Source organism: Lipotes vexillifer, unplaced genomic scaffold (assembly GCF_000442215.2).
Source record: "Lipotes vexillifer unplaced genomic scaffold, Lipotes_vexillifer_v1.1 scaffold1438, whole genome shotgun sequence".
Lineage (NCBI taxonomy): Eukaryota > Metazoa > Chordata > Mammalia > Artiodactyla > Lipotidae > Lipotes > Lipotes vexillifer.
Genome location: NW_006797921.1, coordinates 245320 through 270445, shown reverse-complemented (window position 1 = coordinate 270445; position 25126 = coordinate 245320). Strand labels below are relative to the sequence as shown.

General features: G+C 36.7%; 1 protein-coding gene across 1 annotated transcript in view; it reads left to right on the top strand.

Moving 5' to 3' along the window:
- The first annotated feature begins 993 nt into the window (after positions 1–993).
- Positions 994–25126, top strand: part of ABI3BP (ABI family member 3 binding protein) — a 114745-nt gene continuing 90612 nt past the window's right edge. The window contains exons 1-16 of the mRNA XM_007469979.1: positions 994–1129; positions 3019–3093; positions 4694–4768; positions 6729–6803; positions 11034–11075; positions 11921–11962; positions 13447–13494; positions 14559–14621; positions 14737–14811; positions 15510–15557; positions 17058–17117; positions 17928–18029; positions 19379–19411; positions 20213–20296; positions 21266–21325; positions 23383–23442. Coding sequence (XP_007470041.1) covers positions 994–1129; positions 3019–3093; positions 4694–4768; positions 6729–6803; positions 11034–11075; positions 11921–11962; positions 13447–13494; positions 14559–14621; positions 14737–14811; positions 15510–15557; positions 17058–17117; positions 17928–18029; positions 19379–19411; positions 20213–20296; positions 21266–21325; positions 23383–23442 — 1078 coding nt within the window. The remainder of the gene's footprint in view (positions 1130–3018; positions 3094–4693; positions 4769–6728; positions 6804–11033; positions 11076–11920; positions 11963–13446; positions 13495–14558; positions 14622–14736; positions 14812–15509; positions 15558–17057; positions 17118–17927; positions 18030–19378; positions 19412–20212; positions 20297–21265; positions 21326–23382; positions 23443–25126) is intronic.

Genomic DNA, 25126 nt, shown 5'->3' with positions numbered 1-25126 from the left:
GCCTTGTTAATATGGAAAAGAAGTAGGAAGAGGGTGAATAAATATCATCTCTTGGAATAGAGTACAAGAATATAAGAAAGTTGGTCCAATGTCACTAGATGGAAGGGAAATGTGGGAGTTATGATAACAGAAAGATAGTGTGGTGTTTTACAAAAGCAACAATATAAAATATAAATAAGTCAGCTATTAATTCACATTTTCTTACCTAGTACAAGGGGTTTAAATACAAGTTGGTAAAGTTTTCCTGATTTGTCTAGTAGTTAGAGCGAGCTGACTTTGCTGGATCCATGATTAGAAATTGGCTTAAAGTGAACCTAAGATCAGCAGCTGCCAACATTTTTGTCCTTTAAAAGATGAGTCATTCTTATCTGACCCTTTAAAACTGTAGCTAGACTAAAGAAAACTTTACATTGCAAGGTAATAAATTTACTCTTGGGATATCTGCATATTTTAATTCATAATATTCTTTCTGTTTTTGAAGATTTTGCAAAGCAGTAGATTCACCTTCACAAACTGAAATATATTTCCTGTCTCTTTTGTATGCAGTGCAATATAATTACCCTCTCTGCATATCAGACTGTGTCGCATGCTCTGATCTTAGCTTCCCTACAGCTTAAACTAGCAACGGTTCAGTATCATTACATTGTCACTAAATTACAAGTAGCCCCAATGTGTAAATTTTTCCATGCGCTCCTGCCTTTATAGTTTATTTCTGTACAGCCGTTTTCAATGGGCAAGGGAAGTGACACCTGCCTCCTGACAGTTCATGCTTCCTCTATACCTCTCATTACCATGGTGACAGCTCTTTGTACAGAAATGGGAACTTTCTAATTTTGATGCTGTTTTTGCTTGCAAATTCAATTCTTAAGTGAGCGTGAAAGTTATCCCTACATTAAAATCAAGCTGTATTTTTAAGGTCACCCTACTTTTCTTTATGTAGAATATAAAACTTATCTTTAAACCCACCTAGATTATAGATGGGCTCTTGGCTCCATGGAGGAACGTAGAAAGCTGCCTCTAGGTAAAATGGCAGGAAGGATGGTACAAGATGAAGGTGCTGGTCTTAACTCTGCCATTCCTGGCCCTGCTAATGGAATGGGAAATATGTCGAATTTGACAGTCCCCGTGCGTGACCACTAGCAAATGTCGTCTCCCCAGTGAATCTCAATTATATCATCTAGAAAATGGAGATACTACCCCATTGTCTATAACATGGGGCTAATGTCTACCTCACCTATTTCTCAGGGATGTTAAGAGAGTTAAATAAGTTGATATATGAGAAAACGCTGTGCAAACTATAAAGTGCTGTGCAACCTGCAAAGTGCTGTGCAAACTGTAAAGTACTATCCAGACATTATTATGGTAACTTTTACTAAGTACAAAGACTAAGCTGTAGTCTTTGTGCAAATTTCCTCAGTGTGACTGCTGTTTCCTTCTTTGGAAATCTCAAATTGCCGTCTGATTTCATTTATGTTTGTACTCTTTGAAGCTGTTTGATTTACAGCTGGCACCACTTCCTTGTAAATAGCACTATGCTCACATCACCCTAGGGGTCAGTGTCAGGGCTCACTGCATAAAGGCCTTTAGTTCAGGGCAAGAAGGACTAGAGGTAAGTCTTTTAGTGATTGCTTACACGTTGCTGACATGACCAGTAGCCCACAGCCAAAGCTCACTAACACCTACATGATAATGTCCTCTTTCAGCCAGCATGAAAATATGTCATGAAATCTTTTAAAATTAAAATTAACATCTTCTTTTTTGTTTTACCTTTTCTTTTAAAAGCCACTTATGATGTTTTCTCAAGCCCTACAACATCAGATGAGCCTGAAATATCAGAGCCCCACACAGGTACACCCAGCCTCTCAATTCTTTTTTTGGATGCCAGGTATTCTGACAATACTGCACCTAGTTCTCCCTTTCATTTTTGCAGAATGAAAAAGTGCGCTCTCTAGAGCTCCACAGGAGAGACATGGCAGTCTGTGGCAGGGAGATGAATTCTACCCACCTCTCCCATTGAATGATTATTTCTTCCCATCCATCAGTAAATAAACTCTGCCACATGTGGGAGATGCAGATAGATTAGGTTGCCACTGAGGCACAGTAAAATAATGGCCTATCTCTCTGTTGTTCAGAGTCATTCTAAAAAGCTTTTAGATTCTTAGTTTTCCCTGGTGTAGTGGTTCTCCAGTGGGGGTGATTTTGCTCCCTTCCCCCTGAGGAAACATTTGGCCATGGCTAGATATACTTTTGGTATCTGGGGAAGGTATTACTGACATCTAGTGGGTAGAGGCCAGGGATGCTGCTAAACACCCTGCAACGCACAGGACAGCTCCCACACCAAAGAGCCATCCAGCCCTAAAGGGCAATAGTGCCAAGGTGAAAAATCCGTCTCTAGAGCAATCATGTCACTCATTTGTCTATAGAAGTTCAGTTGGGTCTAATCTTTGGCATTCACTTACTGATCTATCTACAGTGAATTTAATTCAGTCCAATAGTTCCTTCTAGCAAGTATTTATTGAGCACTTACTAAACTAGGTACTGCAGGAGATTCAAAGTAAATAATACTGGTCTCTGCCACACAAAGACGTGTGTCTGGTATTTGTGTGTGTGTGTCTGTGTGTGTGTGTGTAGCCTTATCTTAACTCTTGGTGCCATGATAAATAAAGGCAAATAATTTTAAAAAGCAGCATAAAATTTTAAGAAATGAAATAGAATACTAAGAGTAGATTCAGCTAGCAGTTTAAGAAACAGAGGGAAGGAACCAGAAAAACCACTTGAAAACAGTTCAATATATGAAACATTGTTTTATCATGGTTTAACATTTGAAGTTTGCATGTTTTTAAAAATGAGGTCATCTTCAACTCCTGATGAATCACTAGTTTTAAAATGTTGGTCAGCAGTCTCTCAAGTGTTCTTGATGTTTTTCCCCATTTGAGGCATAATTTATTACTCTGGAATTTGTATTTTATTCCTGGGGCCTTCTACTGCTTTTAAAAATGTTGACATTTATTCCAACAGCAACAAGTGACCCATTTCTGGATTCTGTCCCATCTAAAACTTCTAGAACTCTTGAACAGCCAAGGGCAACACTGGGTAATGTTTTTAACAGAAAAATTGTGCCTTGTTTTCCATCGAAAGAAAATCCATGTAAATGCCATTCTTCCAAATGACCATTTAATACCATCACATCTAATCATTTATTTCTTTCCTATTTCTGAATATAATATATATTTTTTCCTGTATGCAGGCTTCCTATGTTCCATTTTGGGCTCTCTCTCTCTTTTTTCTTTTTAAATCATAATAGATGGTATTTTTTCCATCCTTAAAGGAATGAAAATCTTTGAAAACTGCATGGACATCTTCATCATCCATATCCCCCCATCTCGTGTGTTTGTGGCCTGTATCACCTCTCTTCCATGCATTGAGTCTGCCTGGAGTCAGCTACTGAACAATCTCATTCTGACCTTTTCTCCACTTTAAATTATCATTTCATCCACCAGCTTTCAAGACAACATTCATGCATTTTTCATCCTTAATCATGTCCTTGTAGCATGTGCTTTGTAACACCATCTAAAAGCATGCTGAAACACTTAAAATACCTCATTTTAACTGGAATTATTTGGTGGGATGGGGTGTTTGTGTTTTCAGCTCCGAGTGAAACACCATTCGTTCCTCAAAAACTGGAAATCTTTACCAGTCCTGAAATGCAACCTACAACACTTGGTAACTAATGACATCCGTATAGTTGTGTACTTTGAAAGAATGGATAAAGTGATGAAAAGAATCAGTCATGTGTTGGCCTTTTCAGAATATTTTCAGTAGTAAACATTTCCCTTCATTCTCTACCATGAAATTCTTCAAAGAACTGGGTTATCTGTCCTACTTAGCCTTGTGATAATCCTCAAAGAATTTTCATAATCTTGGTGTCTCTGTATTTTTTTAATTGTGGTAAAATTAATATATAACATTACATTAGTTGCAGGTGTATGACATAATAATTCAGCCTTTGCATACATTATTTTGAAGTATTATTCCCTTCTTGTTATTCCCTATACTTCTTTCAAATTTGCCACTGGAAAATAACAACAAAATTATAGATAATAATTATTTTAAAATACATTCCCTTCAATTAGCATATTTAGATACCACTTGATCAGACTATTTTTCTCCAAGTAGCCTAAGTATAAAGAGCACCAAGTAGGCTCTGCAATCCTGGATATGATAGAGGTGAATAAAAGAGTAAAACAACATATATTCTATAATAGAAAATTATTGGAATAATGAAGTTCATTAACTCCTGGTGAGGTTAGTAGTGAGATATAGAATTTAAAAAGTTCTGAACCTTCCATTCTCTAAATCTCAACTATTTGTGCTTCTCCCGTGCTATTCACTAAATCACCTTTTGAGTTCTTAACTGTACCTTGTGTTCTTAAATCCCACAAGGGTCCTCCCTTTTCAGTACAGTTAAGTGAACAATGTACCTTCAATTCTCATATAGAATTTAATTTCTTTGACTCAATCAACACTTACTTATTGAGCACCTACTGTGTATAAAACACAGTGCTAGGCATTCTAGGGATACAAAGAAATAAAAAGCAGTTCTTGCCCTCAGGAAGTTTACAAGTTTACAGTTACAATCTGATTGACCCCTGGGAAATACCATTTATCAAAGCTATATTAAATCTTCTTTCAGCTCCCCTGCAAACTACATCTGTCCCTTCTACACCTAAACGACGCTTCAGGCCCAAAACACCAAGAACTAAACCTGGTAAATAACTGTCTCTTTAACCTTTCAGGATATTTAATTCCAAATAGATAATGTCCATCTACTTATAAAAAGAAGCGATTCTATAGATTAAACATTCTCTGTAAAATTTGGAATTGACTGAAGATGAATAATTAATGCAAAATAACAAGGATCAAACATTTTCAATAAGATCTTATTGAAAATTATGTGAATGATGTTCTTTTTTTCTGGGAAATACTCTTCTTTAATCAAAGTAATACGTAAAGATTTTTTTTTTTTAAGTACTACAAGGCTTAGATTGAACAAGAGGAGTCCACTGCCCTACCCTATTCTACCCTTGAGACCCCTTCTCCAATTTTTTAGCATGTTTCTTTTGTATTTACCTCCAGATTTCTAAGTAATATGCTGCTGTTTCTTGTTAGATCAATTTTAGTGAATGATGTTCTTGTATGCAAATTTTTGTATAAACATAGAAACAAGTCCTATTGTCACAGTGATATATACTGTAATTTATTTTCCTGGCATGCATCTGAGTTGAAGTGTTATTAGGCAGACAGTTCCTGTTTTCGTTGCCTACTACTATGTTTTCAGTTTTGCACTAGGACGATGGCTGAGATGCAGAGGACATGACTCTGGCTTTCCAATTGCTTGTATTTTTTTTTTAAGATTATATCATGAACAATGAGAGCAATGTAAGACTATACAACCTGCTTGTGAAACTATAATACTGTGTGGAAGCTCAGAAAAAGAAAGTAAGAGTTGAGGATGTAAGCCTCAGAATACGTGTAGGGTTTAGAGGAAAAGGAGAGGGGAACAACATATATTATGGCACAGTTTGAGGTAAAGGTAGTTTATCAACCTGGATGTGATACTCTTCATTGTCAAAGAGTATACTCAGAATCATGCTCAACAAACCAGGCTTTGATTATTCCATTGCTTATTACAATTTTTTTATAGCTATACTATTATGACTAAATTTTAAAATTCTTTCCCCAAACTTTTACTCACTGCATACTTTGTAAACACTGACTAAATATTACAGGATTTTAAAAAGGTCATTCAGTTCCTCTTTGGAGGATTGTTTTTTTTTTTATTGTCTCTAGAATATTTTAATTTTTTTTTTTTTTCCTTTCCACCACCAGAAAGAACCACAAGTCCTGGAACAATTACATCTAAAATTTCTAAAAGCCCTGAACCTACACGGACAACACTGGGTAACAATATGTCCTTAGTAAATATGTCACTTCATTTCACCACAGAAAGTCCAGTATGCCAGCTTTTATGTAATGTCTCAATCACTGTTCTAATTGGATCATTTCAGCAGTACTAAATTATATCATAGTGCACATCAACTCCATGACTTTCATGGTTTTAGATAGCTGACCGTGTGGTGGTTGATGTGAACTCAGCATTTAGACATCATCCTGTACCTTGGAGAGCCGTTAAACCACTGATGATTTCTCATCTTCTATGCAACCATTGTTTTTAAAGCTGCATCTTATACACAGTTCTTCATTTTTTTGAGTAAGGCCCTCAAGTTCAACTTCATTTGGCAAAACAGCTTTCTGTTATGGCATTAGTAAAATTTCTTTATCATAACATTATACCTATCAGTAAATATTAATTTTAAAACATTTTTCTGGTGCTTAAAGATTTAGATGCGGCTGAGAAATGTGAAATAAGGTGTAAAATCATTACACTGATTTGGGTTTTCTAATCATGGGTTAAAATCACTGTTTTGGGGTAGTTGTGGTGACTAGTGACAATGCTATTTCTCTTGAAATACTTTTTCAAAAAGATGAAAATTTATTACTGTATTTTCATTAAATGGTGCTCTGTGAAATATTATTTTAATGGAATCCAAAATCATCCAAGATGATGGGTTTATAGCACTTGAGGTATAGGTTTTCCTTTTGCGGTTTTAGACACTGAAATGACTAATTATTGATTTGTTGATTATTTTGTTTCTTTATTTTTCCAGCTCCCAGTAAAACACAGTTTATTTCTTTGAAACCTAAAATCCCTCTCAGTCCAGAAGTGACACACACCAAACCTGGTAATTACCTTGAGCTTTATTTTGATATTCCAAAAGTAGGGTTGAAAAATTATTTTATGCCACTCTTTGGAGCAAGAACTTCTGATTTGCATCTTGGTATTTGATATAACTTTCCATGAAAAGAGTGAAAGTGTGATGAAATGATGTCGTTTACAGCCGACTCCTCTGATATTATCATAGCATCTCTCTGAGCTGTGTGGTGTTTCATTATGTTCATGACCATCACAGAGAAAGCACAGAAATAGAGTGGTGGGAAGGATTGAGGACTCCCTTGTCTAGGACTGTGAAATAGTTTCCAGTGCCAAAGTTGATTGGAATTCAGATCACACTAAACAGTAGCCTTTCAGCTGAGAAGTGGAGAAGTCTTTCCATCCCCTAAGAACTCTGCCTTGTTTGGGGCCTTCTCAGTTCTCAGGCTGCATGACTAGCAATGGTTGTATTTCCCTAATGTTCTATGACTTCTTCCTAAATTGGGTCTGATTTCCGAACACTGACTTCTGTTTACTTCTCAGGAGACATTAATGATGTTTTGCTGAAGAAAAGAGGCTTTTTTTCTTCTTCTTTTTTTGCAGGGAGGGGTTATCCTGTGTATGTAATTAAAAACAGAGACAATTCCCTGCGCGAGGATTGCAGGACATGTTAAATGATCAGATTGTTTTTTCCATCTATCCAGAATCTCTACAACAGTTCTGAAATGTTGATTTATGAGATTGTATATGGGGAACTTCATCACAACTCATTATTTTCATCAAAACTTTAACCCCTTAGCTCTGGGAAGAATATATTTCTCACTGTAATATGGATTTTTCATTCATGTGTATTTACAAGGTAGGATTATTAAAGCAAGAGGTTTTCTGCTTAAGTGGGCATGATTTGTTTTTTGCAAAGACATGGGTAAGGAAGAAAAGCGTAACTGCTCAGAGAGAGAATTCTCATGACTCCTTTTAAAGAGGCAGTGAGATTTCCAGGTGTTGTAGGTGTCAGAGGGAAGGAAATTATGGATTAGGCAAAGGGAGTATAGTTGATGCTGTGACCAGAGGTGAGGTCTCTACGTCAGAGAAATGGAATGAAGTATTCTAACTCAGAGAGGTTATTAGGAGAAAGAAGCATAGCTAATAAAACTCAAGAGCCGTAGCAGTTTAAATCATAGAACTCTGACAGTCAGCTATCTGAGAGAAGGATTTCATGTACATTTATTTTAAAATTATGCCCAGAGGACTTTAGAATAAGGTAGTAACTCTTACATTTAAGCTGTATTTTGAATAGGGACCTATTACCAAGCAGATCGAGAAATATTACTCTATGTTTGGGTCACCAACTTTTTATTTATTTTTTTTGAATTTTATTTTTTATACAGCAGGTTCTTATTAGTTATCCATTTTATACATATTAGTGTATATATGTCGATCCCAATCTCCCAATTCATCCCACCACCACCCCCTGCCATTTGGGGTCACCAACTTTAAGTAAATGTTTTTCCAATCTAATTATTTCTGTTGTTACAAGGTAACATTTGAAAACATCAAAAAATGTCTCCTAAGGTTTATTACCATTTATTCATGCTAAGCTATATTATTACTTTTAGTGGTTTCTGGGGGAATAAAATGTTTCTGAGCAGAAATTCATTAATACAAATCAAGGTGGGAGAGTGTGTTCTTATCACTCTAAGGTATTTGAGCAAAGAGATTTCTTAATTTGACATTTCCCTTTAATATGGGGGAAATCATTTGGAAGCTAATGGGTTTATAGTCCTTTGATTTCTACCTTCTAATCACCTAAGAATAGCCACTTTTCCCCTAACAGCAAGTATCACCACTTCAGAATCTGTGCCTAAACTTAAGCTAATTCAGGTTGACTTTGAGTGGCCTGAGGCAACATAGAGTGATGACTGGTTCCCTATAAACCATTGCTTGGGTTTTAGCTTTTTAAAATGTATTTATTTTATGGCAACCACCGCTATAGCTCTACTAAATACTTCTTTTCTTGCCAAGGTTCAAGAGAGCAAATAAGCCATCAAAAGCTTTTTGATTGGAGTCATTCGTTGCCTTTCTCAGACCTCTCCTCACACTCTCCTGTTTTTCTGTTTCACTTTCCATACAGGCTGCTTTTCCTTTGGTTTTTCATTGTGGTTAAGCTAACGAGTAAAAACCCACATTGGTTTTAGTTTGTTTTATAAACAGAATCCAGCACTTTCTTGAAAATCCCAGCCATCTACCATGTCCCAACTCTCATCCAATAAGAATTGTTTCCTTCATAGTTAATTATTCAGATTGTAATGACGTTTGGCTCTTCAAGCTTTTAACGATCTGAAAAAAAGGGAGAGACCTCTGATTACAGCTGTTTGTTGTATGCATTTCTCTGACACCGTGGACAGAATAGTAAATTGTACTCATTGCTAGCCACAAATCCATGAGAGGGTTTTAGTTTTCTTTGTTTTGTGCTGAGGTGAGTGGTGTAGTTATTTGCATGTCACTCAGCTTTTTTTATGGAACATTTTTGTACCTTTATCGGTAATACCTTAAGGCTATGAAATAGAGGAAGTCTTATCAGAAGATGTATTTACTTTTAATAAACACTGACTTTAATATTTTTATATTCAGGTGAATTGGAAGCTTAATTGATGGGGCTCTATACCTATTTGGCCTCAGTCTCAGGAACTTAAAAATGCTGATTTTTCTTTATAAAATTCAAAAGACATCATTCTTTGATCTTTGTGAAAGCTAAAAGATGCTACAAGTACCAAATCTTACTTTTTCACACTTTTAGAAGGTAACTTTGTAGAAATTAAAACCTGAATTACAACCTCAAAGTTTCAAGAGAATTTTTGGTTTTTGCTATTTTCAGATGTGAATGCTTTTTGATATTTATTATGTTTAATTACTGTTATCTACTATTTATTTTCCCTTTCTCCTGTAGACTGACATTTAGCCACGCCCCCTCCCCTCCCACACATACATTTTTTTACTTTGCCTAGTGTACTTCTATCTCGTACATCACTGCAGCTCTGCCATTCATCTGTTATAATCTATTTCTGACAAGTTCTTGAGAAATCAGAATTCTTTTTTTTGGCCACAGACATTCTAATGAATGATGCTACGTTTCAGTAACACCTTGTGCTATTATGCCTTGCATTCAGAATAAATGAAAATTCTCTATCTGAATTATTTATTATTATATTTTCTTTTTTAGTTGCTAAAGAGTCACTACATGCTTCCCCCAAACTTTCCATACCCCCAGTCCAGAAATATCAGAGATAACCCTGGTAAATGTAATATAAGGAATACATAAGTGCAAAATGATTTAAGTTCTGTTAAGCTGGTCAGTAGGTGCCATATTAATTGGTTTCTTTCTGTAAGAAAAAAAAAGTCAAAGAATATTCACTTTGTTTTGTATTTCAACAACTGATTTCCTTGTTTATTTTCTTCTTGAAAGAAAAGAATTCTTTTCGTTCTACAGAATAGGAAACCTCTATTGGATGATCTTCTTTTAAAAAACCCAAATAGACTTTGTAACCAAACTATATTCAGCATGAGATATAATTTACTTACTGCCAGTCTGAATGGCATTGGAGAATTTATCTGTCAGAATATTTATATAATAGTGTTATTCAATTTATTCAGCATTTGATGAAATCTGAGACTACTTTCTGACTTCTATTGATTTGATAATTTAAATGGAATAAATTTCATGTGTAAATCATGTGTAAATTTGTTCACCAGCAATAGATACTAGTAAATACGGGGAACACCGTATGAACGCTTGTGGCCCTTTTTAGACTGTAAGTTCCATTCCTATTTTTTGTGAAAGAATATCAGATCCAGTCAGGTTGAAAATCATCCCAAACTAACAGAGCTCAGGCATGGTCACAGGTCTGATGGGTCTGTTGCCTCTTCCCATTTTCTTGGGTGAAACCAACTGTCCTGCATGAAAATAAAATGGCAGGTGAACAACCTCTGAGAGGCTACACAGACTTCCTTTAATATCTCCTCAGGCATGAAAAACAGTAGTGGGGAAAATAGCTAAAAATCAACAACAAAAATTAGAATTCTCTATTCTTTCTTCTGTTGTGGTTTGTGGAGAGGCTGCAGGCTGATTGAGCTTTATTTCATAAGCCAATAGAACCTGATGGTTCGCCAATGAGAGAACACTTGTTATGGTAAAGGACCTTTAATTTCTAGCTTAAATGGTGCTCATCAGCATCCCCTTTGATAATACTTGCTTTTATTGCAGCCCTGGAACCTGAGACTCCACCACCATCACAGCTGCCAATAGGTAATGAAGTTTCCTTTAGTGAGTGAAAAAGAATTCTTTTTCTTTCACACCCTCTATGTTCAACTTTGTGCTTAGCTTTGGCTTTTCAAAAAATTATTTCTTTGTTGTCCTTCAGATCTTTCTTTCAGCCATTTTCACCTGAAGATAAACTCCCTGCCTGTGCTTAAGTGGAATCTCTGAGACAGCCATGAAAGCCATACTGATTTTGATTTGTCACATTCCTTGTTGTCCCTCCTTGTATTTGAGCACCATGTCCTGAGCTTGTTTTAACCTGGTTATTTCCCATAGAGGACCATGGCTTCCCCAGGACATATTTGTGCTTTCACTTTTAGAGGTGTTTTTCTTACTTTCAAAACTCTAACATTTGCAGATTTTCTTGAAAAGCATTATGGTCTTTCTAGATCTAAATATCCTGATGTGTCACTAGGAAATTCATTAAATGAGAGAAATATAAAAACTCACCCCAGTCTATGTAGCTTCTTTTTCTTCAAGAGAGCAAAAACTGTTCTGCTAGTGCTGTCTTAGCCAGTTATTCACATTTTCCTTCATAACATGAGCTGTTGGTTATTTTATTGCATTTACATCTTCCAAATGAGAGTCATGCCTTTTTTTTTTTTCCATTTCTCTTTCCAAACTTAACTGACCAGCTGTGTTTTTGTTCATTTTGTCTAAAAACACAGGAATCTATTTACATAAAAAAGGAATTTCTTATATGCATAAAAGTTTCACCATTTATGATTGCTCAACTTAGTACTTAAAAATTAAGCATTTTTCATACTTTACTAAAGTTCATCATTTTTCCGTTGATTTTGATTCCTTCTTGATTATTTTTCGTGCAGTCTTAGAACCTGGAACACTGGGAACTAAACCTTCAACAACAACATTAGGTAATGCAGTGAGTGGCCTACCTTTTTTTCCTTTTCCTGACTGTTGGCATCTTTATTAACAGGCTCACATTAATGGATTTGTTCATTAATGTCCATTTGTGTGTGTGTGTTCTCTGTTCCTTTGGAGAAAAATTTTAAATCCTGTAGTCTAAAAATTATATCTCATTCTTTAAAAGTTGCCTTCCCTGAAATAATTTGAGAATTCAAAGCCTTTTTGCACATGTTACTGATTTACAGATTTTTTTTTTATTGGAGTATAATTGCTTTACAATGTTGTGTTAGTTTCTGCTGTACACTGAAGTGAAGCAGCTATATATGTATCAGTATACATATATCCCCTCCCCCTTGGACCTCCCTCCCACGCCACCCCCCTTCCCACCCATCTAGGTCATCACAGAGCACCAAGCCGAACTCCCTGTGTTGTACAGCAGCTTCCCGCTAGCTATCTACTTTACACATAGTAGTGTATTTATGTCCGACCTAATCTCCCAATTCATCCCACCCTCCCTTTCCCCCACCCCACCCCATGTTGATTTGCAGATTTTTAAATGCTAAGCGAAAAACATTTCCTTTTGAATCTTAGGCCGAATAAATTTTAGTTTTTATCCCTAGTGGCTTCTAAAAGTAACTTTTCTCATGTTCCTGTTGAACATATACCTTCAAAAATTTAATGAGACTGTCTTCTCCAAGCTGTACAAAGTTCTGAGTTTTCCACCTCAAAATAGAATAGAGAGATCTTTTGAACAGTTATTTATAAATATTTGGCAAAAAATAAAATAAAAGTCCACTATTCAAGACCTCATTTAACTGGGTAAATAATGATAGAAAGTTGCAAACAGAAGGATACATATCTGCAATAAATCAAAGGGCTTAAATGTGCTTCTAAGATACACGTAGTTTTGATGGTCAGTTTGTAGGGCCACCGATCGTGTATTAACTAGCTGATTTTCTTTCTTCAGCTCCACCAAAGACCAAACGACCAGGTCGTCGTCCCCGCCCTAAAACCACACCTAGTCCAGATGTGCCCAAGTCCAAACCTGGTAAATGTGATGTTCAGGGTTCCAATTAACATAGAAAGTGGAATACGGTAGTTTCTGAGATAGTAGCTACCTACCACCTAAATAGTTGGGCTTTAGGAACCAGTGTAGTTGATTTTTATATTTAAGGATCTATACTTTCTAAATTAATGTTTTATGAATATGTTTATATTTTTATTTGTGGTTATTAAGTATACACAGCAGTAAGCTGGGCCACTAAGTGGATCGTTCAAGTAGGGCACCGTAAAAATTTTACACAAGATGCGTATTCATGGCAGATGAGATGTGGGAAAGCAATAGGGAGAAGAGGGGCAAATGGGAAAAATAAAAAGGAAAATCCCATTCAAAAAAAGTACACGGTTTAAGTAAAGATGGGAGAGTAATGTTTCCTTCCTCAGGATGCCGCTTCTTGACATAATTAGTATTTTTGGTTTCTTGCCTCTATAGTTCTGGAACCTGCTACGGTACAATTGGAGCCCTTGGTGCCCACAGTTGGTAATTCTGGTCTCCTCCAATTGCTTTCCCAGGTTGTCACTTTTGCTTTTCCTGCTCTCTGCCCAGGCATGACTGCAATTCTATACACAGTGTCACAGTTTTGTTCCATGCTTTCCCTCACCTTTCCTATCTGGGTCTGAAGAGCCTGAAGATAGGAGACTTCTAGAAGAATTCTGTGTGCTAATTCAGGGAAAGTCCATAGTTTTGAACACAACTTGCTGGTTTTCCAGAAACCCTCTGTCCTCCCATCACGTGTCCTCTACTCTTTCTCAGGGACTTCCGTGCTTATCCTGGACTTGGCAAATGGCAATGTTTTATTCCAGTGTCATGATTACCATTTCATTGCTTTACTCATTCAACTTGTAAGACTTTCTCCCTTTTAAACAGCTGCATGAAATAATGGCTCCTTCAGCTTTTCTGTTTCTCTGAGGAATTTTTTTGAGTATGTTTTGATAACCAAAGTCACACACACTGTTCTTTGTCTAGGGTCCAAGATAAAAATAGTATGGTCTTTGTAACTTGAGAATATTAAAAGTCTCCAGCTGATTTTATTCTTTTCAGTCTTAATGCTGTTTTGATTATAATTATTTCATTATAATTTCTCAGCATTCACAATAAATCTGTCACTGGTTTACTTTAGAAAATTCCAGAAATAAATAGCCATGTAACGTGCTGTATAATTTCAAGTATCTATGGGTTATTTTCCTGATTTCCTACTAAGCAAGTTTCAAATTTCTACCTTACTGTTTTTATACTGGGGAAAAGAAAAAAAAAACTATCCAGTAAGAAACAGAACTATTATACCTGTCATTTTAAAAATTACTTATACAGAAAAAAGTCTTCTTATAGTTCTCCTTACTTTTGTTGAGAGACACATTTTGAACATTTCCTGAAGGTTTTTTTCTTTCAGAAAAATCAGTAGGAATGGACACATTTTCCACCCTTCCCACCCCAGAAATTAATTTTGTTGTATATTCACTGAATTTATATAGTATCTTTGCTTGAGTATATGTGTCCTTAATTATTGACAGTTACGGCTGTGACCTTAATACTTTTTTCTTTAGCGTCGAAACCATCTGAAAGACCTAAAACTACACGTAGACCAGATGTACCTCAAATCCAGCCTGGTAATCTCTACTTTCAATGTCTTAATCTATAACTAGGAAAACGGTGTGTAAGTAGCGCTAATCTCTACATTCACAGCTCTGCCATGACACTAATTATAGCACCTTTTTCCTTCAGATTCAAAATCACCAAAGCAATTACTTCCTAAACCCAAAACCACAGCAAAACCGGATACGCCACCACCTAAATCCGGTAAACAATTTCCAGTGCTTTGGCTTAAGAAGCTTTTTCTTTGGGGATGTTGCTGAAGATGCTTACAGTTTGTCATATCATAAAAGCATAGAAACCCAAATACCATGGGTTTTTTGTTCATTATCTTCTCAAAGTAGCCACACTTGTGTTTCATGCGTTAAATGAACAAATTAATGTTTGGGAAATTAATAAATTTTATATCGGATTGTCTGACAGATTCCACTCTTAAAGCATTTTTAGGTTCTGTCTTCTCAGTTCGGGTTTGTAATGAATAGAAGCCTGGTTTTTCTGTATCTGGAGCATTTTTGAAAGTGATTTTAGCAGCTGCCACTAGGGAGGCTGACCCTGTGTTCTTCCTTTATAGGCACATGGAGATTGGCTTTCTCTAAAATACCTTATTGGCTTTTCAAATGGTACCTATTAACTAAGTGATTTTCTACTAAATAAGAAGATATTATATAATAGTTCTGAAAATTCAATTATTTTCCAAGTGACATTTTCTCCTAAGATGCCAATTAGTATAAAATTCTAATTTACTGAGAGCATCCCTCATAATAAATAAGTCTCTCAAGAAGGCAATTTATATCAGCTTAGAATAAACCAAGTTCTGTGTCCTGTGAATTAAGCATCAATGAGCACCTAAAAGTCTAGCTTTCCTTACTTTTGTTTCTTATATCTGTTTATTTTTTATGGTGCAGTCTTTGAGCCTGTTACATTTGAGAATGAAGCGCCCTCCACAACCATAGGTAACGATGGATGTCTTCCCTCTTGGTCAATGTTTCTCTGAACTTGCCCCTCTCATTTCTGTCACTGTCTGTAGTCTCTTGTGTAAACAATTGTCATTCATCCTCTTTTTCATTCATTCCCAAAAATTGTTTACTATTTTCAACAAGGACCTTTTTAATATAATTAGGCATTCTTACAGCTGCTGCTCAGTTTACAATCCCTGAATGTTTTTTGTTCTTTGATCATCTTCAGAGATAGTCAGATTGCTTGCAGCACTTGATGTTGGCAAGAGTCACAGGTGCTCTCTCCATCCATCATTCAAACCAGGACATTTTTGAAATCTCTGCTTTTATGTATATATAATTTATGATGTGGGAGAGGAGCAATGAAAAAGCTGGTTGGGGCTTGAGAAAATATAAATTGTCTCTTTCTCGCAAGAGTCCTTTCTTCCTTGATTCCATACTGTTCGAATGCAACTGGACCTTTCTGTTGATAAATCCACCTTGTGGTGTTGAATTCCAAACAAAATAGGGATTTTCCTCTTTTGTTTGAAGGCATTCAGCTTTGAATATTGTTTTGTCCTATGGTTCTCACTTTCTGTCTCTTCTGGATGCCATGTTTTCCTTTAGTTCAGAAGATGTTCTTAGATGTGGCTTAAACCAACGCTGTGCTATGTTATCTTGGGCAGTCAGCAAAAGGCAATCTCCATATAAACGCTTACAGAGTCTTTGGTGATAAGATATTTTAATGTTACATTTAATCTTATGGACTTGAAAAATAGAGACACTAATTTAAAACCAAGGAGTCATAAGTCTTAATTTTATACCAATGTGTAATTCAATCATTTCAGAATATTAGAGAATTAGAGGAATCCTGTTTATTCAGACAAAAGTTGAATTATTACTTTTCAGACCTTTTTCTTAATCATCTCTGTTCTTCACTTGAATAGTTATCTTCCAAGTATCCATTTGAAATAAATGAATAAATAAGGACAAATTGTAGCAAAGAGTATCACCTTTATTGTGGAGAAATGGCACAAGGTTATCTTTTGCATAACTGTCACAAATCTCCAATAATCAGACTGATTAAGAACATTTTTAAAAATTCTCACCACTACCACCATTTCTCAAAAACATATATTAATAATGGTGGTGAAAACCTTTCAAATACTAACAGAAGTTTTCATAATAATTTTTCAGAGTAATTTAAAATACATATCAGACAGCTAAGAGATTTTTTTGGAGCCAAGTTTCCAATACAGATACAATCATATAATTAAACACCAAAAACCCTACTTTTCATTGGCTTCACAGGGATGCAAAGTGCAAGGGGTATGGCTGTTTTGTGAGATAAATGAGTACCAGAGTACAGCCAGTTATTACAGAACAAATACTCTTTTTCCAGAGTTCATAAATGCTTTTTAAACATTACAGGATCAAAAGGATTCATTTTCAAGATAATTTTGTTTCTTTTCCTATGTTTCTTAAATCTCCATTGTTTATTGTATTGCTTTTGGTCAGTTCCTGCCACAGTCATTGAACCTGTAACTCTGAGAACTGAGGCTCCTTGGACAACATTAGGTAATGATCTTTGATGTCTTCAGGCAAGAGCATTTTCTGTTCATGGTCCAGTCAATTCCATTACTATGTTGGTCAAAGGGTTTTCTCTTCTGTAAGATTTTTTCATCATCCCTTTTTGTCACTCAGCTATATTCTTTCATTTTGAATGTATTGAAGATGTTTTAAATAAGTCACTTGGTTAGAATATAAGCATCTATGAAGCTAGTGCAGAGTATCTATCACCCACATTATCCAGCTTTCTTAAAGCTTTACAGAGCCAGTGGTTCTGCTGAATTCCAAACACAGTTAGGAGTCTCTGCCCTATAAACATCAGGTATAATTCTGTGGCCATCAAAAGAAAGCTGTTTTAAGATATTCCAGGCATTTTTATGGTCTACCAATGATTTTAAGAAATGAGATGTGTTTAGTCTAATAATGTTTAATGGGATGTATGCCTAAACCAAGTCATTTCTAAATATAATCTCCCCAAAGCAGGTGAGCCTGGGTCCCTCTCTAATGTGTTGTAAACATGCTGTGCTTCTGACGTCCCTTGGATCAGGGTTCTCTTTGAAAATCTGATACCAGCAGTAACAGTAAAGTTTTCAGATAATTAAAATAATGTTATATGTTCTTTCTCAAAAGAACTGTCAGCAGACAACCCCCCACAACTTTTTTCTTTTTGGCATATGGATGACAAAGAAAATTCCAAACCCCAGAGACGAATTTCTCAAGACTCCAGAAAATCTAGCAAAATTTTATAAAACCTAGAGTCATGTATCATCCTTTTTTTCTGGAGTCATAAGACAACATTAACCAGTTTCCTTTCTTCAGCTCCCAAAACATCACAAAGAACAAGAACACGTCGTCCACGTCCACGTCCACGTCCCAAACATAAAACCACGCCGAGCCCAGAGACACCTCAGACCAAACTAGGTAAATATGTGGTTCCTGGTACCTGTGCAACCTTGTTGGATGTGACACTGTGGTGGGAGTGTAACTTGCTGCCTAGTAACCCTGTGATCCTTCAGGATGGATGCCCAAGTTACAAGTGCTCTAGTCAATACGTGTGACTTCCTCACGCTACTTAGTATCTTCTTGGTACCTTGTATTTTATTTGCTTCGCTCACCATTCGATTACATTTTCTCTTTGATTCTGGCTCCGCAAAAATGTATCTAGTTGAGTATCTAGCCTATTTAGTTCAATTAGTCTCATATTTGATGAACTGCCACATTAACATTTGTGAGGAATAGTTTAGAAATAACAAGGGACTTGGCTTCATTGAGGGAGGAAGCTGCTCTTGTGTGAAACTGTTCATATATGGATAGAAAGGAAAATGGGCAAAAGCAACATATTTATTGAGTTTTACCAACTGTTAGACACATAGTTAATTCTTAGAGAAGTGAAAGATCCATGGGGGTGATAAGTGTCATGTGGACCTTGAAATGTGTATAGTTTGTAGATTTGTTGGAGGGATGAGCAGGAATAACATACAGAAGCTGGAAGGTGCCATATGTGTGGATGACAGCAGAAGGATAGGACTTGGAAGTAGAACTTGATTGTGAGAAAGGAGAAGGGCAGTGTTTACTTGGCTGGTGCTCAGAAATTGTGGTCAGCAGTGCTACTTTTAGATGGGTCTGTGAAGAGGACCCTGAGTGCCTGACTTCAATGATTGGATTTGAGCCACTTGGCTGCAGCAAACTATCCAGTCAGCCCTTTTCTGTCCTGATAACGGAGAGATGAACTGACAATTTTGTAGACTGAATGACCCTTTGTATCTTGCTCTTTTATATGGCTTTGTTTGGACAGAATTCTTGGTCTTTTTCCAAAGTGGACTCTTAACCAAAAAGAGCATTGTCTATTTTGGTTATTCATTACCAATATCTGCTTAAATATATCAACAACTGCATCTATCATGACATAGATTTAATTGTTTTCCAGTATATTGTGTTATAAATTATACTTTCACATTCTTTTCTTACAGTTGTTAACCATAATGTTTTTAGACAGATGCCTAAATATTTTTCTAAGCAGAGTTTTCCATTATATTATCAGATGATATAAAAAGCAATACTTGTAGGTAACTATGTGGGGATAATAAGAGTATAACCATTTCATAATATCATATATCTTTGTACCCTCACCTTGGAACTTTGAAAATTTTGCTTTCTGGCGGTAGAACCATGCTACCCTAGTGAAGTTCATTTTCAAGAGAGTCTGGTGACTTTTCTTATGTGTTTAACAATTCTTTTTGTTAATTGCTTTCGATCATTTCTTGCTACAGACCTTGAACCTGTTACTACTGGGACATCTTTAGGTAATGATCCTGTACATCCTTCAGCAAGTGCTTTTGTTACTTGTTGTCAGACTTATCTATGTTCTGTAGAGACAATGATGTCATAATTTATTGTCATCCTATTGCTGTGTTCATCTTAAAATATAAAAGGCTTTCTTTCTAACATTAATGTGTATAAACTTTAATTCAACACATATATTTGCTGCATCTCCCAGCTTGTAATTGCATCATGTCAATCTGAGTCTCTGTTTAAATAGTACTGTTTGTTAGAGCTGGGGGCTAAATGTGATTCTCCATATATTCTTTATTTAGACCACCAATAGAGTGTCAATTATGATACCATGAAGTTTCTTTAAGCATCTTACTTTCTATATTTCAAGTTCTACATAACTTTTTTTTTTTACTTTATTGATGTTGCACCTAATATTGTGTAGTTATTTTAGTAAATTACCAAGTGGAAAATTTGCCCAAGACTAGTTGTTTTAAATTTTAAGTGAATAGTATAGGATGGTTTGAACGTCTCCCATGCTGTCACAGTTTAGCGTGATTTCTCATTAGGGACACTTTCAAGAAAATGATAGTCCCTCATCTTCATTTCTTAAACATAATTATAATATAATTTTTAATCTCTAGAGAATTCTCAATTATAAAAGAAAACCTGTTAATATATTAAAGGAGAAAATTTCAAACCAAAGTAACAAAGGTGTCTCCACTCAAAAGAACTCTGGCAAGTTTTAGAAGGCTTAGAGCCCGGTTATATCATCCTATTCAGAGGTAATGGAGTCACCAGCACTATATTAATCCTAACTTTTCTTCCTTCAGCTCTAATAACAACAAAGAGACCCCGTCGTCCACGTCCCAAGCCTAAAACCACGCCCCATCCAGAAGTACCTCAGACCACACTGGGTAAATATGCAGTTTCTGATTTAAGGAATCCAAGCATTCTACCCCAGCTGGGACCCTGAATTCTGTGCACATAATTGGTACATGCCTTATATATCTCTTAAGAGTAAACACTATTCTTCTTATTAATCCCTTCTATACCCCCATAACCATATTAGCAACTGTGAGACAAATCAGAAGTAGGAATTATGCTTTATTTCCCAAACATTTTGTACTATAGTTGTAAACAAAAGCTGTTCCTGCATAAGCAGGTAGAAAATAACATAGGGCAGCATGTTTATACAAATGTAAAATACTTTCTGAAATAGTACAAATGATATATGCTAGAAATATAGTAAATATTTGGAGCAGGAAAAGATCCAGGATAATTAGGGGGAAAAATCAGTGCAGAATTTGGATGAATGAAGGGTTGAGGGAACAAAGGCTGATAAACAGGGAATGTGCTGAAGGAAGCTGGTGACCAGACAGAGGATGACTTGTTGATAACACTCCTGTTGAATGGACCTCTATAGGATGAAATAAAGGGGACTGGGATGTCTACTCAAGAGCTTAAGTTTGATCCAGTGGGCTTCACTGATCCTTACTTCTACACGGGACCATGCTTTTTCTATTCTTAGAACTGAAGATGCTTAGTTTAATATGATACCACAAACTGAGAGGTTGTTCCTTACCTTATTATATTAAATGTCACTCTCTTCACTAAGGACTTAGCGAGTATGGTCTCAGCTTCTTTTTGGCTCTCTGTTCTATGTGTGGTGGGCAGACCCTAGGGTGAAGCCCTACTCCCCACCGCCTCTACCTCTCACCTCCCACCCCTATAGTTCCTGCCTCTTGGTTTTAAAGCTTTTGTGTAATCCATCCTTGCCCTTCCCTTTTCCCCTTCGAAGCATTATTTTTACGGTTAAGATGAATTTTCTGACATTTCATGCACTCACAAAAATCTCTTTGATTTCTTTTCTTACTTTTGATCAGTTTCTGCCACAATCCCTGAGCCAGTTACTCTTAGGACCAAGGCTCCAGGGACGACCGTAGGTAATGACACATTATGTCCATAAGCATCTGCTCCTGCTCATTTCGCCACTGTCATAACCACAAGACTCTGTGTCATCCTCTGCTGTCATTCAATTACTTCTTAATATTTTGAAGAGTATTAAAACAACTCATTTGTTATTCAAAGAATCAAGTATGAACTTAGCTTAGTATACATATCTGTAAGGCAAGGCGTTTGAATTTGTGGCATCTCATCCCTATGTAACCTTTTAATCACATTCTGTGTTACTGAGTTTCAGACACAGTCAATGGGGGTTAGGAGTGGGAGTGTCTGTCCTTGATCCAAACTGAGTACAGTGTCACAGCCATTATGGTGTGACGTAATTCTTATGCAGATCTAAATTCCTATATTTTCTACTACGTGCACGATTTTGTTTTTACTTTGCCGTTTTAGATAATGATGCAGTCTTTTTTCAGTAAGGAGTGAAATAGAAAATAGGTCCAAGGCTAGTAAATTGAAGTTACAAGCACCATCATTAGTGTAAAGTCACCCTACCCCTTCCCCACCATCACAATAATTCAGTAGGTTTTTGGAAATTTTTTTCATTCCAAAATCCCTTTTGAGAATCTCCTTGATATATCAACTCAGGTTTCTGTGTGATTTTTGTTTTTCACAGTAATATAAGTGATAAAAAGAGGCAATCATCAAATATGGACAAATGTTTCAAACTCAAAAGAAAAATTTCCTGCAATTCAAGAAATTATAACAACTATAATCCTATCCACAGCTTCTGGAACTAAAAACACTCTATTAACCTGAAGTTTTTTTCCTTTAGCCCCCAAAGTGCCTGAGCGAACTCATCATCCACATCCCAAATCTAAAACCACACAGAATCCTGAAACACCTCAGACTGAACTGGGTAAATGTGTAGATCCTGGTTGAGGAATCCTGAAGCCCATCCCTGTGAGGTCTAGAGAAAGTGAAGGGGCAAGTCAGGGCCAGCGGCCACTTTCACTCCAGAGCAGGCAACCAGAACACAGTCGGACAGGTCTTAGCGGGTAGCCAAATTCCTTCCCCTTTGTGAATCAGAATCTTCTCTCTAAATGTCTATTTCATTGGCTTCTCATTCAATTCTATCCATCCTTTCTATATTGAATGTGTGTAGTGGACTGAAATAGCTATAGGTCAAACATGTATTTGGGCAAATAGGAGATTATTTCTTGGTAAATATTAAAGTTGTATAAGTCATAGTACAGATCTAGGGCAGGAGTTAGCAAATATTTTCTATAAAGGGCAAGATAGTAAATATGGGGCTTTGTGGCCTCAATAATCTCTGATGTATAGTTTTCTTTTTTCCCTTTTTTTTTTTTTTTGACAACCACTTAAAAATGGAAATGGGCTGTATGAAAACAAGCCATGGGCAAGGTTTGGCCTATGGGCCATAGTTTGTGAACCCCTGGTTTAAAGAAACAGTCAGGGTGGGCCAGAATAGTTAGGAAGGGCTTGAGCATTGAAATCACTATAGATTTGGATGGCTGGGGTGCGAGAGGGTGGGGTGAAGAAGTTCAGAAGACAGGACCTGTGTGGAGGCCAGTGAGAGGAGACAGAGGCTTCTTGGACCAGTGAAGGCTGTCAGCTTCTAGGTGCTGATCAGAGCATTTTATTGAAGCTGCTGTAGCTAAATGGGCTCAAAGGACCAGCTGAAAAGGAATTTTTACTCTTGGACTTAGGGTTTCATGTAAGAATCATCACTATCCATACATGGTAGGCTTTCCCGGGCATGAGACAGAAGGACACAGCTGAACCACAGGCTGAATGGCTGCCCTTTATCTTGCTCTCTTAAGTACCCCAGTTGGGCAAAGCTTGTTGTCTCTTTCCAAAGATGAGTTTCTAGCAAGATGGGTAAGGTCTACTTTGGCACATTACCTAGACTAGGATCATCACAGAATGAGAAACTTCAGGGATACTTCTCAGGGACAGTTATCTGAGTACAGAGACAGTCCTTCCTGAGTGATAAACTGGTACCCGAGCGCAGACACACCATATCCCTCTGAGATTGTATAAATGTTTAACATTTTTTATTATTGTTTTTGGTCAGTTCCTGCCACAGTCCTTGAAGCAGTTACTCCTATCAAAGAGGCTCCAGGGACAGCATTCGGTAATGCCACTTTCTGACCTTCAGCAAGCACTTTTTCTGCTCAGTGTCAAACTTCTGCCCATTCCCCTCTGTTGCCATTTGGTTACATTCTTTATCTTGTGAGTTAAATGTGCATAAAGCAAGTTACTTCTTATTCTAAAGAGAGTCATCCCTGGATCTAGTTTGGGATATCTTCCTGCCCTGTAACTTAGTTAAAATTTTTTTCAGTTAAAATTTTTTTCAAGCCAGTTTGTTTTTAGCTCAACCAGAGTTCTCTGTTAAGGTAAATTTCATGTATTTATAAGAGTGCCTGATCCTGATCTATGCTAACCAGGCTGTGACAGGGAAGTTTCTTTATACATCCTTTATACACCGGCCTTTTTTATCTGCCTGTTTTTTTGTTTGTTTGTTTGTTTTGGTTTTTTTGTTTTTGCAGTACGCGGGCCTCTCACTGTTGTGGCCTCTCCCGTTGCGGAGCACAGGCTCCGGACGTGCAGGCTCAGCGGCCATGGCTCACAGGCCCAGCCGCTCCGCGGCATGTGGGATCTTCCCGGACCAGGGCAAGAACCCATGCCCCCTGCATCGGCAGGCAGACTCTCAACCACTGCGCCACCAGGGAAGCCCTATCTGCCTGTTTTTTTTGTTGTTTTGTTACCATTTGGGTAATATGTTTTTAGTGAATTGTCTAACAGATAATGTGATCAAGGCTAGTAAGTTTAAATAGTAAGCCTCATCCTTAAGGTGAATCTGACTCCCCCTTAATCTCCACCATAGTTTAGAAATGATTCTTAACCTTTTTAATGCAGTCAGGGGACTCTAGGAGAATGTGTTAAAAAAATACCAATCTTGACTCTCTGAATTAATAACTTCATTTTATGTGTCAACTTTGTCCCCAAAGTATCTTCAATAACAAAGGAAGATACAGTAGCATAGTAGGGCCAAACTTTTCACACTAGAAAGAAACATTTCCTGAAACTGAAGAAAATCTATCAAGCTTTGGAAACTTTAAAGAAGATTCTGTTCAAAAACCTATAAGTTGCAGAAGCTTTAAAGTAACAGAAATTTATCTTTTTATACTTCCAAAAACATCCCAGCGGACATGTCATTCACAACACAAACTTAAAACCACTCCAAGTTCAGAGATTACACCAGACAAAAGCAAGGCCCTTGGCTTAAGGAGCCTGGCAGCCTGTCACTGGCTGAAAATGTAAACTCATATACCCGCTAGTGAGGGAATCATGAAGAGTCCTTGCCCCTTCAGAGCTGGTGAGGAGTTCATGTTTGGAAGAGACATAACCTTCTCTCCAATTCTGGATAGTAAGAGACATGTTATACTTCTCAGTCGGCAGGTTAGTTGAGCACAAACACTTTTCTTGTGTGAAAATCCTAGAAGTTGAAAACGGGGCAGGGTGTTTTTGCAAATTCAAGGTTTTTCTTAGGTACGCAAGCATTAAGTGTAGACTGATTATAGTGGCTCTTTTTTTTTAATGGAAATATATATTTTTTATTTTTTAACTCACATATAATCCAAAATGGGTGCTTTTGATCTTTAGTTCTTCCCTAACTGGTGATGGAGGGAACCCAAATTCTCTCATCTCATACATCTATAGCAAGTCTTAAAGAAGTGAAAAATCAACGTGGGCTTCAGTAGAGCAGAGAAGGAGTTTGGGCCTTGACGTCACATCAGAATTTGCACAAGTGGATA